Source organism: Herpailurus yagouaroundi, unplaced genomic scaffold (assembly GCF_014898765.1).
Source record: "Herpailurus yagouaroundi ecotype Mexico unplaced genomic scaffold, PumYag 28, whole genome shotgun sequence".
Classification (NCBI taxonomy): Eukaryota; Metazoa; Chordata; class Mammalia; order Carnivora; family Felidae; genus Herpailurus; species Herpailurus yagouaroundi.
Window position 1 is genome coordinate 163,754,760 of NW_024412376.1, and position 18,036 is coordinate 163,772,795.

At 52.2% G+C, this 18,036-nt stretch overlaps 1 protein-coding gene across 1 annotated transcript in view; it reads right to left on the reverse strand.

Moving 5' to 3' along the window:
• The window catches only part of CRMP1 (collapsin response mediator protein 1), a 72,911-nt gene extending 54,930 nt beyond the window's left edge, over nt 1–17,981 (reverse strand). Inside the window, exon 1 of the mRNA XM_040488261.1 lies at nt 17,820–17,981. Within this exon, the coding sequence (XP_040344195.1) occupies nt 17,820–17,858 (39 nt within the window). The 5' untranslated portion in view covers nt 17,859–17,981. The remainder of the gene's footprint in view (nt 1–17,819) is intronic.
• Between the last annotated feature and the right edge of the window lie 55 nt (nt 17,982–18,036).

An 18,036-nucleotide genomic window follows, 5' to 3' on the forward strand; every position in this document is an offset into this window, starting at 1 on the left:
GCCCCTACACGCTATGTATCCACACATTTGTCTAAAATGTGACTTGCCCGCTGACCTCAGAGCTGTGGTGGTCGCCCACTGGCTGTGGCAGACACAACTCACAGGGGACACCTGCATATATGCTGATGTAGGTGGACGGGCCACCTACAGCTGTGCCCTGCAAATGTCCTTACAAGACTGGTAGCTTCACCAGGGGAGAGATTTCACCTGTTTTCTTCAGTGTTGCATCTCCAGTATTGGACACAACCTGGCCGGATGGATGGATGGATGGCCAGATGGATGAATGGACACACAGACGGATCCCTGACTGATTCTTGAAGGACAAATGGATTAAGATGGAGAGAAAAGGTATCACAGCCAGGAGACAAAGAACTACGAGCCACGAGGCAAGGGAGACAAGTAGGAACCAGCACATCTTACCCCCCAGCAGGAGAGTCTCTGTCTTCAAGCTCAACCGCTCCCAGGCCCTACAACCTGCCTCTTAGCCCTAAGACAGAAGCCAGCCACGATGTGCACATTCCCGGGGAGGATACTCCGGTGCCAGGGGAAAGGGGAGGCACGGGCTCTGCACACCCAGAAGCAGAGACAAGCTTGTGTCCAGGTTTCCCGGGCACCGGAAAGCAGGGGAATGTGAGGCAGCGGCAGCAGCAGCTGGTGCGTGGCTTCCAGAACACGGCCTCCCGCAGGCAGCTGTCTGCTCTGCCACATTTAATAGAGGGCTTTTCAGGCTCAGCCTGAAAGGTAGTATTTAATACACTGCACACCAGAAGATCAGCCCCACCCTGCTCTTTCTAGAATCAGGTGGTGCAGCTTGTGTTCAAGTCCACCTCCTCCCCAACTACCAGCCGATTCTGCGTGCAGCTACTGCACCAGTCCGAGCTCCGACGTAGTCGGGTGCAAGCGTAGTTCTAAAACAGTAAGTCCGTGTATGATAAGGCAAGGGCCAATGTAACAACCTGCTTTTCTTCCTTGAAATTAGCAGTGCCTTTGCCTCTTAATTGGCATGTTCAGAATCATGTCCTGTGGCACTCTAGCTCAGAGGGGTTTAAGTAGAGGCTATTCCCCCAGGACAAGGTGAGTCCTGGGGGTAGTGAGTTTAGAAAATTCTGGGTTAAGAAGAAACAAAAGATGGTCGATATGACAAGAACCCAGATCCTTTACTCTGCTGACGTGTAACGTGAATACGCGAGCGGGGGACCGCACTTAACATCTTTTCCAAACACAGATCCTTTTGTTGTGTGGAAAGTTCTGACAAGGGAACTTTCCCCAGATGACACCTTGGGAACTGTGCTTTACGACAGTTCTGCTCTCCAAGCCTGTTTGCGCCGAGTGGTTCTTACGGAGTGTTGGGTCTGATCTGACCTCAGATGGAAACGGGGCTTAGAGACCGGGTGACCTCCCATGTTCACACAACTAACGGGGGTACGGGTTAGACCCAAGGTTCCCTAACTTCCGGCCTGGCATCCACTGCACCAAACACATCTTAAATATTTCTTCTGTCGCATCTTAAAATATTTTCACACGCGAGGGGCGCCTGGGTGGCTCAGTCGGTTAAGCGTCTGACTTCGGCTCAGGTCATGATCTCACGGTTCGTGAGTTTGAGCCCCACATTGGGCTCTACGCTGACAGCTCAGAGCCCGCTTTAGATCCTCTGTCTCATCTTTCTGCCCCTCCCCCATGAACTCTCTGTCTCTCAAAAATAAACATTAAAAAAGCACGTTAAAAAAAGAGAAGCATTTTCACACTCTAGAATCCATGACACCCATAATCAGATACAATTTAGAAACTACCAGATGTCTGTGACCCGAGGACCTAGCATTCTAGGGCTCCCTTTTTTCACGCAGGAAATCTGAGTGTAAAATCTCACACCAAGAGGAGTGAAGCTGATGGTAAATAATTGTTAAGAATGTAACAAAATAACAGTCACATATTTAAGAGAAAATTAATAATTTCCTGCCTCTCACAGACACACGTGTGAACAAGGACAATTGTTCTGTGTCACAATCACCCTTTCGATTCTTTGAAGGAAATGAAATATCTGACTAAACATTCAACAAAAGTCCAACAGCTAGAGTGTGCCAGAGACTGCCATTCATTCCATGATGACAGCTGTGACCTAAAGGGAGTTACGCTCAGTATGGCTCGTGTCCTTGGATCAGCGTTACATCAGAACAGACTGTCCAGAGTCAGATGCAAGGTCCAGTCTCTGTCTGCTTACTATCCAGGTGCCTTAACCTCTCCTAGCCTCAGTTTCCTCACCTGCAAATGGGGACAACTGTCCCTGCCTCATAAGGCTGTTGGGAAAAGTCCATGGGGTATATACATAAAGCACTTAGCACACGTCTGGCATGTGTAACTACTCAGTAGAGTCACGCATTGTTTATTCTTTGCCGTTTTCTATAGCAGGAACCACACTCCATAAATAACTAAGGGAGGAGTATGTGCAGCTAAAAGAAATAGCGCTTGCCCTTAAGGAGTTTTCAGGCCAGTGGGGGAGACTGGGAAGGGCTGGGACAGAGAGAGGGGCAGAGATTGCCAGGAGCACAGAGGTGCCCCCGTTCCAGCTCTTCCAGGGGAAAAACGCTTACTTAAGCTGGAAGCATGAATGGGAATTAGCCATGCGGCAAAGGACAAAAGAGACTCCAGAAAGAGGTATGACATGGGGACAGGCCCAGAGGGACGGGGTGTGCTGGGGGATCCATATGTGGTTTTATCTGGCTGAAGTAGGACCTCAGGGTGGGGACCTGGAGAGGGGTTCAGATGCCAGCTCAAGGGGACCCTAACGCCATGAGGAATGGGGTCTGGGCGGGTCCCCATGATAATGAAAGGGTTTTCTTCAAAGAAGAACTCAAACATACAAAAGCTCCTGAGCTGAGACATCACACAAATACTGGGCAGAAGTACAAAAAGGGAAACTGATTATAGTTTCCTCAAAGCAGGGGTTTCTCAGGAAGAATCAGCACTAGACAATGTTGCAAAATGTATCATGGGCCTTAAAATTGCTCATGACCTTTGATATAAAAATTCAGTGCTGGGAATCTGTCCTCAGGAAAATATCCCCGAACAGGTCCAAGGATTGTACACAAAAGCGTGATCCAGAATTAATTGCACTCGTATAACCACACCACTAATGGGGTATCCTTCAGCTGCTAAAATATTTCCCAGGAATTTTTAACGACAGACAAAAGTGCTAGACAATAAAATCTTAGCTGAAAAGGCAAAATACCAAACTCTCTATATGGTAGTAATTCGGGGGGGGGGGAGAGCAAATCTTTCTAATAGTAACAGACTCCCCCCAGCAGAGACTATGGGGTGCCCCCGTGTCCCACTGCCCCTTGCACACCCCTCTGCTACAAGACTGAGCATCTGGCATGGTCATGGCTCATGTGTCCGTCTCCCGCAGGGCTGGACACCCCTTCCTGGCCAGCCTTGCCTGGGGCGATTCATCTCTGGATCCCAGGGACCAGCCAGAGGTATTTAGCAAACGTTTGCTGAGCAGGAGGAGAGAGGGAGACAGACAGGAGGCAAGGAGAAAGGGAGAAAGAAGAACACAATGTTTGAAAAGAGAGAAGGAGGCAGTGAAAAGAGGAGGAAGGGAATAAGATAAAGGGGGGGGAATGGACGAGAGAGGGAAGAAAGGAAGGGAGGACGAAGGGGTGGGGGAAGAAACACAGCACAGGAGAAAAGAGAAGACTGATGCATCAGAAATCCCTTTTTCTGCTTTTAAAATTCCCTGAAAGCTTAAGCCTACTGCCTGGGAATAGAAGCTGGCTTAGTGCAAAGCCTGTACAGTGCAGATGATGCTGAAAGAGCTCCCACGAAGGGCCACCTAAACCTTGGTTCTGGGCAGCAATCACATCTCTGCCAAAGGTCCTGTGAGTCAGAGGAGAAGCTCAGAGAAGGGGAGGGCTTGTCTTCAAACCCACTATTATCTTGCATCCAGCCTCAACTGGGAGGGAGCTGGTGTTGGCAGGACGCCTTCATTCTCTTCACAAACACTAAGTGCTATGTTGAGTGCTGCTTACAAAAATTAGCTCTTAAAGCTTCAGACCTTCTTACCCATACAGCAGCAAAGTAAACAGCAGGCAGCCTCAGCCAGAATGCGAGGTCTGGGTCACAGCAAAACGTTTGCATCATTGTCCACCCCTGAATGAATGAAGCATTAAGCCTCCCTGCATTCTGTCCTCTCTCCTGCTTGGTGGGAATAAAACCTATCATCTCCACCGCAAAGTCTTAAGACTGGAAGATCCATTAAGGGAGCCTTGGAAGAAAAGGGAGGTGCAGTTCTCATCTGATCAACCCCCCAATCACTCGTTTATGAACTGGAAAACGGCAGAAAACCAAAGCTGTTATTACAGAGACAGGGAAAGACAGCGACTATGTCATCAAGGAGGGGACATTTAAGCTGGGTTCTGGAATGTGAGAAGTTCATGAAGCCAAAAAGGGGGGAGGAGGGGAGCATTCCAGCAAAATGAATAGTATATACACAGACACGACGCTCCCAAAGTTCCAGGTTCCACGGGATGAACAAGGAATGGAAAGGGCAAGCTGTGTGCTGTCCGTGGTCCTGACACATCATTGGTCACTCGGATAGCAAGGTGTCTCCCAGCCCCGGGATGTTGAAGATCCCTCTCCCTCCTCCAGCCTTGTAGTTCTTCACTGCTCTCCTTTGTCAGCTCACTGGCATTTTGTAATCTTTACATTTCCAGAGGACACAAACAGTCGTGCCTTATGCTTCGCAATGTATGCAACTGGTTCCAAGTACTTTTAACTCCTAGTACAAGACTTTAATTCTCCCAAGAAGTTGGGGGGAGGGAAGTTGGTCTGCTTTGACCAACAGAATGAGAGTAGATGTGAGTGCACCAGTCTGAGCACAAGCTTCAAGAGGCAGATGGGATTCAGCTCAATCTCTTGACAGTCCGTCCTCTGTCATGAAAACCTCCAGACCCCCTCTCCTACGATGTAGACATTGGAATCTGAAGCCAATGAACAATGTGTATCAAAAAAGGATTCAGAGGATTAAGGTTAGGGTCAGAGGAATGTTCTTCACACTGAGAAGGCAATTCCACCGGGGATGTGTGGGTGCATACAGGTTCTGATGAGGCTGCCTGGTTCATCAGTGGGAAGATGCTCAGAGTAACTAAATGACCCGTCACTCCTTGGCAAAAGGAAGAATTCCTTCCTCCAAGGGGCTGGCATGGAAATGAGTCTCAAGAAGATCAGGGAAGCCCCATTTTATCAACGTTCATTTATTTTTGGGACAGAGAGAGACAGAGCATGAACGGGGAAGGGGCAGAGAGAGAGGGAGACACAGAATCGGAAACAGGCTCCAGGCTCTGAGCCATCAGCCCAGAGCCTGACGCAGGGCTCGAACTCACGGACCGCGAGATCGTGACCTGAGGGAAGCCCCATTTTAATAGAAATGTGCTTTGCTCATGCATTGAACTGCATTCTCTTAAGACAAAAGAAATGTCAAGGTGAGTTCTAAAAGTTACCAGGCCTTCAAACTCTACAAGCCACTAATGCTGAGGCTAATGTTTACAACTCAAACATTCAACAGGACAGGTAGACACACGTCATTCATGCAAGTACAACTTACAACATGGCGCCTGAGCCTAGAAGATCCTCAAAACCCATTGGGATCACCTGCTAAAAACTCCAACCCAGGGGCTTTTGCCAAGAATTTCGTTTACCAGATGCAACTTACGGGCCAGGAATTTATGTTACTAACCAACACCCCCAGGTAATCTTGATGTAGACCCTCGGGGGTGGATTGTGCTATTTGTTTTACAATTATCTCTGTTCTCTCACCCTTGGCATGCGTCAATGTGGGTGCGGTGCTCTCCTGCCCCACCAGCTGATGGCACACCCGTGTGCCTTGCTTTGGCCAACAGAATGAGAGTAGATGTGAGTGCACCAGTCTGAGCACAAGCTTCAAGAGGCAGACGGGATTCAGCTCAATCTCTTGACAGTCCGTCCTCTGTCACGAAAACCGCATGGCCAAGGATGGAGCCTCCTTCGTTTGGAGTCCCAGAAGGAGATGATATGAGGAGAAAAGTTGACCCAAACAGAAGCCTGATGACAAATCTGGCCAAGCTCTGCTAATACGTCTCTACCACCCACAGACCTAAGAGCAAGAAATATTTCAAGTTGTAAGTCACAGAATTACAAGGTTGTTTGTTTACGTGGCATTATGGTGTCAAAGCAAATTGATACACCATCAAGATTCTGTGCCAAGGGGAGCCTGGGTGGTTCAGTGAGTTGAGCAACCCATTCTTTTTTTTTTCCAGTTTATTTATTTTGAGAGACACACAGAGAGACAGTGCAAGTGGGGGAGGGGCAGAAAGAGACAGGGAAAGAGAGAGAGAGAATCTCAGAGAGCTGGATGCTGTCAGCACAGAGCTGGAAACTCACATAAACTGTGAGATCATGACCTGAGCGCAAATCAAAAGTTGGGCTACTTAACCAACTGACCCACCCAGGCGCCCCAAGCATCCCACTCTTAATTTCGGCTTAGGTCATGATCCCAGGGTCGTGGGATTGAGCCCCACATTGGGCCCTGCACTGACTGTGGAGCCTGCTCAAGAGTCTATCTTTCTCTCTCTCTCTCTCTCCCCCTCTGATCTGCCCCCACTCTCTTCCTCTCTCTAAAAAAAAAAAAAAAGAAAAAGAAAAAGGAAAAAAGATCACGTGCTGAGAGCTGCCTGAGGGCTTTTCCAGCTCAAATACTTCACAGCTCAAGACTCAGTCCCTACCTTTAATAACCAGAGCCCCCTTCCTCCCAGGCCCCCCGTGCAGGTCTTCCAAAAGGTGCAGCTGCGCACTCTTATTCATTCACAGAAAACTAGCCCATTTGCCTTTGATTTTTGCCTCAGGGGACAGCCCATCAGCCTGCAGCCCTTTGCTTCGCAGCACTTTCCGGGAAGGCAGCTCTGGAAAGGGCAACAGGCCTGAGACCCAATCTAATTAACACACATTTGCTCTCCCCTCGCATGGGCAGAGAGCACAGTGGCATTTTCCTCTTTCATGAATTAGAAATACAGGTGGTCCCCATGGATTGCAGACCTTCTCTGGAAGCTTGGGCCCGTTTCCATGACAACTGCAGTTTTAACAGCAAGGTCTCAGGTCCCATGATACCAGCAGACATTCAGGAAAATACTCCCTGATGGACTGAATATCTGGTTTTAAAATAACACACCAGGAGTGGGCAGGGCCTTCGGGCTGCCCCAAAGGACAATGATGCCAGCTATCTCCGTATCTACATTGGGACCCACTTTGTGTCTCCTTGTCTCTGCTTTTTACCTTCCATAAAGCAATCTGAACACAAATCCTTTCTCTTTAAGGAAATCACATTCCTGAGGGCATACTAAGTGCCAGTTCTGCATTCATTTTAATTCTTAAGTTGCTTTAAGAAGTGGGTACGACTGGGCCGCCTGGGTGGCTCAGTCAGTTAAGCGGCCCACTCTTGGTTTTGGCTTGGGTCATGATCTCGCCATTTGTGGGTTTGAGCCCTGTGTCGCGCTCTGCACTCACAGTGTGGAGCCTGTTTGGGATTCTCTGTCTCCCTGTCTCTCTGCCCCTGCCCTTCCCCCTCTCATGTGGTCTCTCAAAATAAATAAAGAAATAAACTTAAAAAAAAAAAGTGGGTATGGTTGCTACAAATGAGGAAATAAGAGAAGTGAGGTAATTTCTCAGTCACACAGCCAGATGGTGCTGCCCGATTTGAACCTAGCTCCGTCGGTACCTACAAAGTGACAGCCCCATTACCCCCAGGTAGTTCTCCCCTGTTCTCCTAATTGTACCTGGTTAACGTGTTTGAGCCTCAGTTCCTTCCTCTGCAAAATGGGGATAAGCAAGAGCCGGACACGTATACACATTCCGCTATTTATCCAAGCACATTCCCAGTGCCATGCACTCACCTGACCTCCTAATGGGGTTGCTGCCATTATAGCCAAAAGGGAGTAAGGCAGACTCCAGGGCTCTGGAAGTTGCAAAGGGCTCCAGGGAGGGGAGATATTAAAGGCAGAGACCTATTCGCCTAATAAGCATTGGCAATGCCTCCTGTGGGCCAGATGCTTTCACACTCATTATCTCATGTGACAAAGAGGCAGAGTGGCCTGATGGTTCAGCACGTGGGTGCCAAGGCAGACTGCCTGGGCTCAGATCTGGCCCCGCCCTTGCTAGCCCTGTGTCCTAGGCAAGCTCTCTCCCAGCCTCACTTTCCCATCTGTAATGCAGAGAGCTCTTTTGAAAGTTAAATGAATTAACACGTGGACAAGCACTTAGAACTGAGCCTGTTGGTTTGTTGGTTTGTTTGTTTAAGTCTTTGCAAGCTAGGGAGTCAGATCGTATACAGATGCTCAGTTCCATCTTCGACTTCTAAATTCTCATGTCACACCCAAGTCTTCCAGATCGTGTTGCATCTGGTCCAGAAAGTCCTGGCATACACCTGCTGATTCCCACTTCCCCGCGGCACCTGCCCCCCACCCGCCCTCGCCACCTCTCCCCCTGCTGCCCATCTCGTCCCTTCCTCATGACAGCCAGTGACCTTTCTGAAACACAAAGGCAACCATGTCATGCCCTAAAACTGCAACGTCACATCCCCGTGCCTCCCTCTGGCCTTCTTGCCGAACCTGCTCTCCCCGGTGATCTCCAGCTCAAGGTCCTGACCCCAGGAACACACGGTCACCCTTGCAGTCCCCACAGTGCGAGGCCTGTGCCTTACGGTTAGCATTGCTTCGTGATGTGTTATATTCAGCTCGTCTCTTGTCTCTCTCTCCCGTGAGACTGGGAGATCCTTCACACCAGAGACCACAGCCTGTTCCCACACAGCTTCTTAGCTGGGTGACCTGGGGCCAGATACTTAACCTCCGTGTGCTTCGGCCTCCTGCTCTGCCAACAGAACGAATCAAAGTAGCAACTCATAGGATTTCTAGAGATAATGTGTAAAAGCACTTTGCACACCTCATACACGGAATACTGGCCTAGGTATGAAAACATGCCCAATGGGGCACCTGGGGGGCTCAGTCCGTCAAGCATCCGACTTCGGCCCAGGTCATGATCTCGCAGTTCGTGGGTTTGAGCCCCATGTCGGGCTCTGTGCTGACAGCTCAGAGCCTGGAGCCTGCTTGGGATTCTGTGTCTCTCTCTGCCCCTCCCCCACTCATGCTCTGTCTCTCTCAAAAATAAATAAACATTAAAAAAAAAAAAAAAACCCATGCCCAATGATTAAAGTTTTATTTTGAGTCTGTTTTGTTCTGCATGCCCAGGAATAGAGGATAGCAAACGAAAAAGGAGAAAAGGAAAGGCCGGGGGGGCGGGGGGAGGAAAGAAAAAGACTGCACCTGGAAAGTATGCTCCGCGAGGAATAAAGAACTGGGGCCATTTTGGAAAAGAGAAGGTCCTGGATAAGGAGAAATGGCTGAGAAATGCCTTCCAGAGCCTCCAGGAATATCGGCGTAGAAGAGGAGGAGGGCTGTGACTATCCAGAGGGCAAACGTAGGACAAGAAGCAGATTCTCAGTCCACATACCTAAGAGCTTTTCAACGACAGAGCTTCCCAAGGATAAAGCAGGCTGCTGAGCAAAGTGGTGATCTCCCTGTCACTAGAGGTATGCAAGGAGAGGGTATTTGGAATTCCTACACTAGAGGAGGGATAGGGGGCTGGGGGAGAAGCAACAGACACTATTTCCTGCCTTCCTAACCACACAAACGCTGACAAGTTTACATAACTTAAAAGGCTCCTTTCGACTTTAAGACTGCATAAATAAAATATCATTAGGGCTTCAGCCCTTAAGGGCCTATGAATATGGCAGGATACAAAAGACAGGGCAGCATAATTTGGGGACAGGTACAAAATCTCGAACAGCTCCCCGTGTGCTCTATGCAGTTCTGCCTCAGAGCCATTGAGTCTTCCTGTGGGACTGACCCCAAGTCATTATTCAGTCAAGGCCTAGGGGACACGTGTGCCAGGATCTGCACCCACTTAAATGGGGGGCCCCTATTGTAAAATCGTGCTTGTCGGTGGGAAATACGATGAAGCACCTTCAAAGATCAGACCTGCCCTCTCCCCACCGCCAAAGTACCACCTGGGCGGCCCTCTTTGAGCTCCAAAAACCCTTCATGCCCCCCTCACGTTCTTCTGGACCGTAAACCACCTGAACACGAAATCCACGGATAGGATTAGTTAAATGTTAAGGAAAGTCAAACGCAGGAGTGGCTAAAACCTCGCTCAGCAAAGCAGCACCATTTACAACCTGGCTTCATTCATCCAGCCACCCACGCAGCCTGGAGTCCCTCTGTGAGTCACCAGCGAGCTGCAGCACCCCCGAGAGATGCCAGAAAAGCTGTCCCAGCCCTCCAGAGTGTTTGATGAGGTTGGACAAACCACAGTTACGGACGTGCCAGTGCTCGTGGCTCCCGGCCCCCAGGGGAAGGATCCTCCATGGAGAATGGGCACAACTTAACACAAGTGCAAAGGGCCAGAGAGGGTGAGCCCCGCCAGGAGAATGTTCCAGGTGCCTGGGGCGCAGGCCCGAGGAAGGAGGTGGGCGAGCGCAACCTCCTAGGCTCACAGCCATCACTTCCCTCCGTTTACTGCCTGCTCGCGTTTTCTAGACCAGCCCCTCCCGGAAACACCTTACTTAGACCCCACTCCTTCTCCCACACCACCAACACTGACTCAGAGTCCCTTTCGCAGAGCAAAGTTACGATTTCATCATTGCATCTCTCCAGGACCGTGAGTCTCAACCTGTGTTCAGAAGACGCGTCCAGGAGCGCCTGGGTGGCTCGGTCAGTTAAGAGTCCGACTCTTGATTTTGGCTCTGGTCACGATCTCACGGTTCGTGAGTTCGAGCCTCATGTGGGGCTTGGTGCTGACAGCATGGAGCCTGCTTCGGACTCTCTCTCTCCCTCTCTCTCTGCCCCTCTCACGCTTGTGCTCTCTCTCTCTCTCTCTCTCTCTCTCAAAAAACATATAAAAAAAAAAAAAAAAGATGTACAAACAGCATAAAAAAATGGCAGCATTCTTAAAGTAATGAAAGACATACACACCGCCAAGTCGGTCGGCATTCATCGGCGTGCCCTCCCTACTGGTGTCACCGCCCGTCTTCGGGGGCCTTTAATTGCTCGTCACTGCCCGTGCTTACTCTTCAGCACCCTGGCACTATGCACTGCCCTGTGTCCTTTTGATATGCTCAAGGGCAAAGTCCTCTGACGCTTCCTTCCAGGCCAGGGGGTGCCTTTGATTCACAAAAACTGACACTCATTGGATACCTCCCAGCTTGTGAGCGTGCAGAATACCACCTGATACATGTCACTGGAACAACGTGTCGACTTGGTTGCAACAAATACGAATTTTAGATGCTGATCAAAATTTAGCGGTGCATCTGCAGAGGATTTTTTTTGTTTTGTTTTTTGGATGTGTCCCTCTGCTCACAGCACATGGGCTGAGAACCACTGGCTGCTAGAATATCTCACATTTCCTATCTTCTTGGGTCTCCGATCTCCGTAACTGGCCCCTTGGCTCTGACCCCCCCCTTCCAATCTAGATTTCCAATTGTCCACTGAGACCCCTCGGCTTGGCGCTCTATCCCCCACTCAATTCGAGTGCCTTTTCTTCCAAACTCACCCCTCATGCGTCCTGACCACTTCATCATCAGCTCCAACGGGTGTTGATTACCACCTTCTATGTGCCCTAATTTTCACACTTAACCCTCCTATCTCCTTAAGAAAGTCTAACATCGGGCTTCTCTCCACTGATTTCGGTCTGGATCGTGGGACTGGCTTTGGCCGCGTGACTATGAGCCACAGTTGAGCCCAAGTCCTCACAGGCATTTCAAGTTGCCACCAGACTCCCATGCTTCCTTCCTCTGTTCCTTCACCCTGAGTCTCAAAGTGAGGAGACACAGGGAACAGACCGCTGTTCACCGGCATCCGGGGGCCGAGTCACAGCCAATCCGAGGCCCTCGCACAGCGTGAACAAGAATTCAGTGTCTGTTGCTGAAAACCAGACCTGGTGGCTGCTTGCTATGGAACAACGCCGACTAACACGCCTTCCCACGGTAGGAACAGCAGCTAACCTACAGACGCTACACCATGTGCAGGCACTACTCTCAGCATCTTCCATGTATTATATTAACTCGTTCAATTCTCAGAAAGAAACAACGCGCCCAAGTTACGCAGCTAGTATAGAAGTCAAGCCCAAATTGTCTGCTTTCAGAACCCACACTCTCACACACACTGCCTTTATGACACCATCTTCCCAGTTCAAGAACTTCCTTGAAGTTCTGGTGGCTTCCCGTTACCCACAACATAAAATCAGAGTATCCAAAATGCGGAACTGGATCCTCTAATCCAACTCTATAGAGAAAAGGAATCTGAGGCTCAGGGAAAGGAGGTGATTTGCCCAAAGTCAAATACCCCGCTTCCCTTGGAGCCGGACTTGGAATCTAATCTGCTCCCCCCTATCATGTTGGGTACAGTCTACCTGACCTCCAAAGAATTGTAGAATTCACATTTCTTTCACGTTCCTCACCCCCCAGTCTATCGATGACTAACCCCTCACTCTCTTCTGACCGTATTCATTCCCCAGTCCAAGTCTTACACATGCTGTTCTACGTGCCTTACACACTCTTCCCTTGTCTCCACCAATCAAATCCTTGAATGTCTAGCTCGTGTTGTCCCCCCCCCACGCCTCAGGCAGTCACCTCCCACAGCCTCCCCGAGAGTCTCCCCCTCCCCGAGGCCCTCTAACACCTGTGCTCTGTCATTCTCGGTTGCTCACGTGTGCACTCTGTCACCTCGGCAGTAAGCTCGTTAAGGTTATGGATCACGAGACGGGGAATTTTTTTCACCGCTCATCGCACCTCGCACAGTTCAAACAACAGAACAGACATGCGGCCAACCCTTGCCGTTCACCTGCCACCCTGAGTTTTTGTTTCCTCAAAGAGACAGCCCAAGTTTGGAGAGGGAGACGATCATCTGTCAGCCACTCACAGCGTGCCAGGCACATTCACATATGCTACATCACGTGTGTCCCATGTATTCAGTCCGGGCCAAGTCTATCACGAGACACAGACATGCAGGGCTAAGTTGGCATAGCTAGGTTACCAACGAAGCTAACAATATCATGGTTACCCTCTCTGAAACACCTTTTAAGAATTTAATTGAGGGGCACCTGGGTGGCTCAGTCTGTTAAGCATCCAACTTCAGCTCAGGTGATGATCTCATGGTTCGTGAGTTCAAGCCCCACGTCAGGCTCCGTGCTGACGGCTCAGAGCCTGGAGCCTGCTTTGGATTCTATGTCTCTCTCTCTCTCTCTCTGCCCCTCCCCTGCTCATGCTCTGTCTCTCTCTCTCTCTCCCTCAAGATAAATAAACATTAAAAAAAGAAAGATTTAAAAAAGGGAATTAAGGTGGGATGCCTGGGTGGCTCAGTTAGTTGAGCATCTGACTCTTGATTTCAGCTCAGGTCATGATCTCACGGTTCGTGAGTTCGAGCCCCATGTCAGGCTCCGTGCTGACAGCTCGCAGCCTGGAACCTGCTTCGGATTCTGTGTCTCCCTCTCTCCCTGCCCCTCCCCTGCTCATGCTCTGTCTGTCTCTGTCTTAAAAATAAACATTAAAAAAAAATTTTTTTTAAGAATTTCACTTAAAATAATTTTCCCCCCGAGAAAATGGCCCACTTCCCTCTCTCTGGTCACGAACTCGATGTCGCTGAGCATTTGCTTCTCTACCCTGGATGCCGGAAGCTCCGAATCACCATCAGATGTCCAGCTGCACACCTCCAGTGGCCTGAAGTACTGGCAGGTTTGTTCCCTGCTCTACTTCGATCCTCAGGAATTTCCTCAGGATCCTCAGGATTTCACTATAGGCATGAGAAATCACTGTGGGCATCGCAAATCCTTTGCATGAAAAGAAAGGGGAGCAAATAAACTGAATACCTATCGATACATTGAGCGACATCCTCGGGAAGCAGGACAGGGCTCACATGGGGTTTGCACGCTTGCACATGAGAGTCACTAACTGAGTCTGATGGTTTCCTAACTCCTGTCTTTCTCTCCTCATCACCGTTCGATCGAACGCAGGCACACACACAGACTCGTACAGATTTCAACCAGAGAGTGACTTTCAGGGCAGGCAGACCAGCCCATCTCCCCCTTCTGCTTGAATCCGGCTCTTCATCCCTCCGCAGGCCGCTGCAAGAACTCCTCCGTGCCACTAAGCCTCTGTGAACCTTAGTTTTCTCTTTGGGAAACAGGGATGATCCAAGTAACCCGCCTCCCTCATGGGGGCGCTCTGGACACCGAGTCAGATCACGGAGGTCATGGTGAATGCTGTAATAATAACAGCCTGCAAAACCACAAATGACCAGGACTCGTGAGGTCCTACTTGCAATAGTAATAATTCATAACCGCTGTGTGGACACGCTGGTCTCCCCCCACAGCGGAGCAGGCCCCCCACTCCTTAGTGGCTCAGCTGGGAGACGAGAGCCTGGGGGGGGGGGGGGCAGGAAACCATGTGCCTTTGTTTGCGGATAGCCACGCCCAGGATGTTCTAACACTTAACCACCGCAGTGGGCTCCAGAAACAGCTCTAGCTAAGTTAATCCCTGGCTGTGCCGTTAATTTTTTACAAAGCTACACACGAAGGAGCGCCTTGTAAATATTTTAAACAACCTTGGGGGGTGAAGCGAAGCGTTTCTGCTTTTTCCCTCCTCTGTCGGGTGCTCTATTCTCTCAGGAAAAGGCTGAGGTGGGAACCAGAGGGGAAGATGCCCGCTCACCATCAAGGTGGGTAGAACATCTTCCTGACTCAGCCGTGCCCTGCCTGGGATGTCCCTCTCTCCTCTGCTCGAGGAACCCTCTCCCCTACCTCTGGAGTCTCTGCGTAAGCTGGAACCTTATCCCGATTGGCCAGATGACCACGCTGAGGCTCACGGGGGCACAGAGTGGCCAAACACGAAGCAGGTGGGGTCCTTGGGGACGAGCTGAGAGTTTCCCTCGGTCTTTTTCCAACCCCCAAGGCCCCTCCACGGGCCACGCCCACCATGGCTGCCGGAAACATCCAGGATTTGTTCCCGATGCACAGAGAAGACTTGGAAGCAGAGGCTGGGTTCCCACAATGCGGACTTTCCTTCAGTTTCTCCAGCATGCCACACTCCTCTGCCTCTGGGCCTCCCTCCACTCAGGCAGAAACAACCCCCTCCCCCATCCTTCCTGTCCCCCATCCCAGGACTAGGGTGAGTTTCTCTGCTGTGGTTTCCACCAGGCCCCTCGGTGTCCCCTTACGACAGCCCCCGCACCTTGGTGCAAACTTCAGGCGGAAATGTCAGTCTTTGCCAAACTCTGGGCAGATAAGGGCAAAAGGCCCACCTCCTTCCTATTTGGCCTCACACCCCGCACAGTGCCCGGCACAGACCAGCGCTAATTTAGTTTACCGAGTGAGTATGACTGCACAAGCCGGGGTGCAGCATCAGGAAAGCCAAGGTGCCCTCCCACCCACTTAACGGCATTCTGGTTCCTGTCACAACATGGACATTATCAGCAAGAGACCCTCAGGAAGCCGAGGGTCCTGCAAAGGGGCTCCAGTCAAGTCCATCCTCTCTGGTTTGCTCTTCCTTTAAACCATAGATCTTCCTGGATGGAGTGGGCTTATGTGGACCAAATAAAACACAAGTGTTCATCAAGAGCCTCCTTCCCAGGAACTAAGTATAATTCTCAGCATCTCCTTCCCACTTCTCCAAGCTATTGAAGCTGTTGGAACCACTCCACTGGGTTCTCTTTGACACACAGGCTGACTACTAGCTTCACACAAACACTAAAGCAGCAGAATCAGCCAGCAGTCCCAGCTGCACCTACTATGTGCCTGACACACACTCAGCGCTTTGCCAGAGTTCTCCTGGATGCTCATCGGTCCTGGGAAGTGGCCAGTGTTGGCCCATTTGGGGTATCGGAGCACGGAGGCCAAGAGAGCTGGCAGAGCAAGGATGAGCAGCCAGATCTGTCTGGTAGGGAAGCCTGGCCAAGTCACCTCCGCTCAGCGGGTCACAGCAGGAGGGCAGGGTGGTTGCTGTGTCCCTGCAGACTGAGAACTATTTGAGTCTGGGGCACCTTACAGAGACCTGCCTCAAAGATCATCCGGCCAAACCGCCTTTTTGGAAACCGGGCTCCTGGGGGTGGGGGGTAGACAGACCTTCCATGGGCCACAGCCACAATGGGACCCAAGGCTCCAGACTCATCTGTCACTGCATCCATCACCTGCACCGCCATCACTTGCCCTAGTTCCCCTCAGGGGGTAGGGAGAGAGAGTCCCAAGGCAGGGACCTGGTCAAACACCCCCCCCCTTCCACTTTCCTCCCACTTGCCGCGCCTGGGGTCAACCAGACCCCTTCCAGCGACTCACAGGCAACTAGAGTGTTAAAGGACTGGCCACTTACACCTTCATATCTCAGAAGGCAGGGATCAAGGATGAGTTAGAGACGGTCTCTACCCTCAGGGGTCATACCTCTGGACACAAACTCACCAAAGGCCTGCTGGCAAGACCTGAAGCTGAGCCCAGGAGGGGTTTTCTAGAGGAAGACTCAGACCACAGTTGGACAGGAGGCATGGGGGGCTCTCACCCAGCCTTCCTCTCACCCGTGCCCCAGCCAGTGCTCCAGCCTCTGGGAGGTTTGGGTAGACGATGCCGCCCTCAAACGATTTCTCGAGAAGACTCCATAAAATAATGCCCGCAATAGACTGAGCAGGTGAATGGGAAGTGTCCGCTCCCTCCCCCTACCCAAGGCTGCCCTCCTGTAGGCGCCCTAGGGCTCCCAGAGGCAGGATTCTGTGTAAAGGAGTAGGAGTAGGCTGGGTTTCCTGTCCTCAGACCTCAGGTGTCACGCCGGAGGCTTCTATCACACCTGGAATCCCACCTCCCAGCCCCTGGCTGCTCCTGCACCCACCACCGGAGGCCCACTGGCTTCCACAGCGCCTGTGGGGCGCATCCTTCGGGGCTGGTTTGGCTCCCCTCCGGTGCCAAGGAGGGAGTGGGGTGGAGGCCAGGTCTCCCCACCGCTGCCTCCTCAGCCCTCAACTCCCCACCCAAGACAAAGCAGGGATCCTTTGTTTCCGGCCGCACCCAGGGACGGCGGCGGTAGGCTCGGGCCCACTGCTCTCCTACGCCCCAGTGTTAACCCTTCTGGGGCCACAGCTGCCAGCGCAGCCCCGAGAGGGTTATTTTTAGCCGCGGTGAGGAATGGGAGGGGCTCCTCCATCATGGCGCTGTTTCTGGGTCCAGACTTCCACTCCATCAGTACGGGCAGGGGAAGGGGGTGGGGGGAGGGTGGGCAGAGGCATTTTTCTTGCCTCTGGCATGGAAGGAACTCGGCGGCGAGGCGCAAGAGCTGGAGGGTGCAGAGGCCGGGCGCAGGCCATCGGCCCTCCCCGCCCTAAGCCCGCTCCAGGGCCGGAGGGAGGGGTTCGGCCCCCCGCGCCCCTCCCTCTTTTGTTCAGCGCCGCATCCACCCGGTCCACGCCACCCTCTGGCACTTCCCGTGGCGGGGGGGGGGGGGGGGGGGGGGGGGGGGCCGGCCCGGCGGGGGGGGGCCCCGCCCCCCCGCCCCCGCCCGGGGCTGCGGGGCTCCCCCCCCCACCCCCACCACCATTGTCCCCAGAGGCTGGGGGGAGGGGGCTGCAAGGCTGAGATCAGCCCCGCCCCACCCGCCGCCACGCAGGAAGCCTCGCGGGCCGCCCCTGCAGTCCCCCCGCGGATCCCGACCCTGGAGGCGGCCACCCCCAGCCCACAAAGAACGGCGGGGCGGGGGCGGGGGCCCGGCTTACCGTGATGTGCGGGATGCTCTTCCTGCCCTGGTAAGACATGGCCCCGCTGGCGCCCTCGGCCCGGCCGGCGGACCTGTGGGGCTGTCTTTTCGCTCAGCCGGTCCCGCTCCCCGCGGGCGCGGTGACAAAGGCCCGGGAGGGCAGAAGAGAGGGACGGAGGCTCGGCGCCCGCGGCTGCCCACGCGCCCGCTGCCCCGGCTGCTCGGCCCGCCCGCCG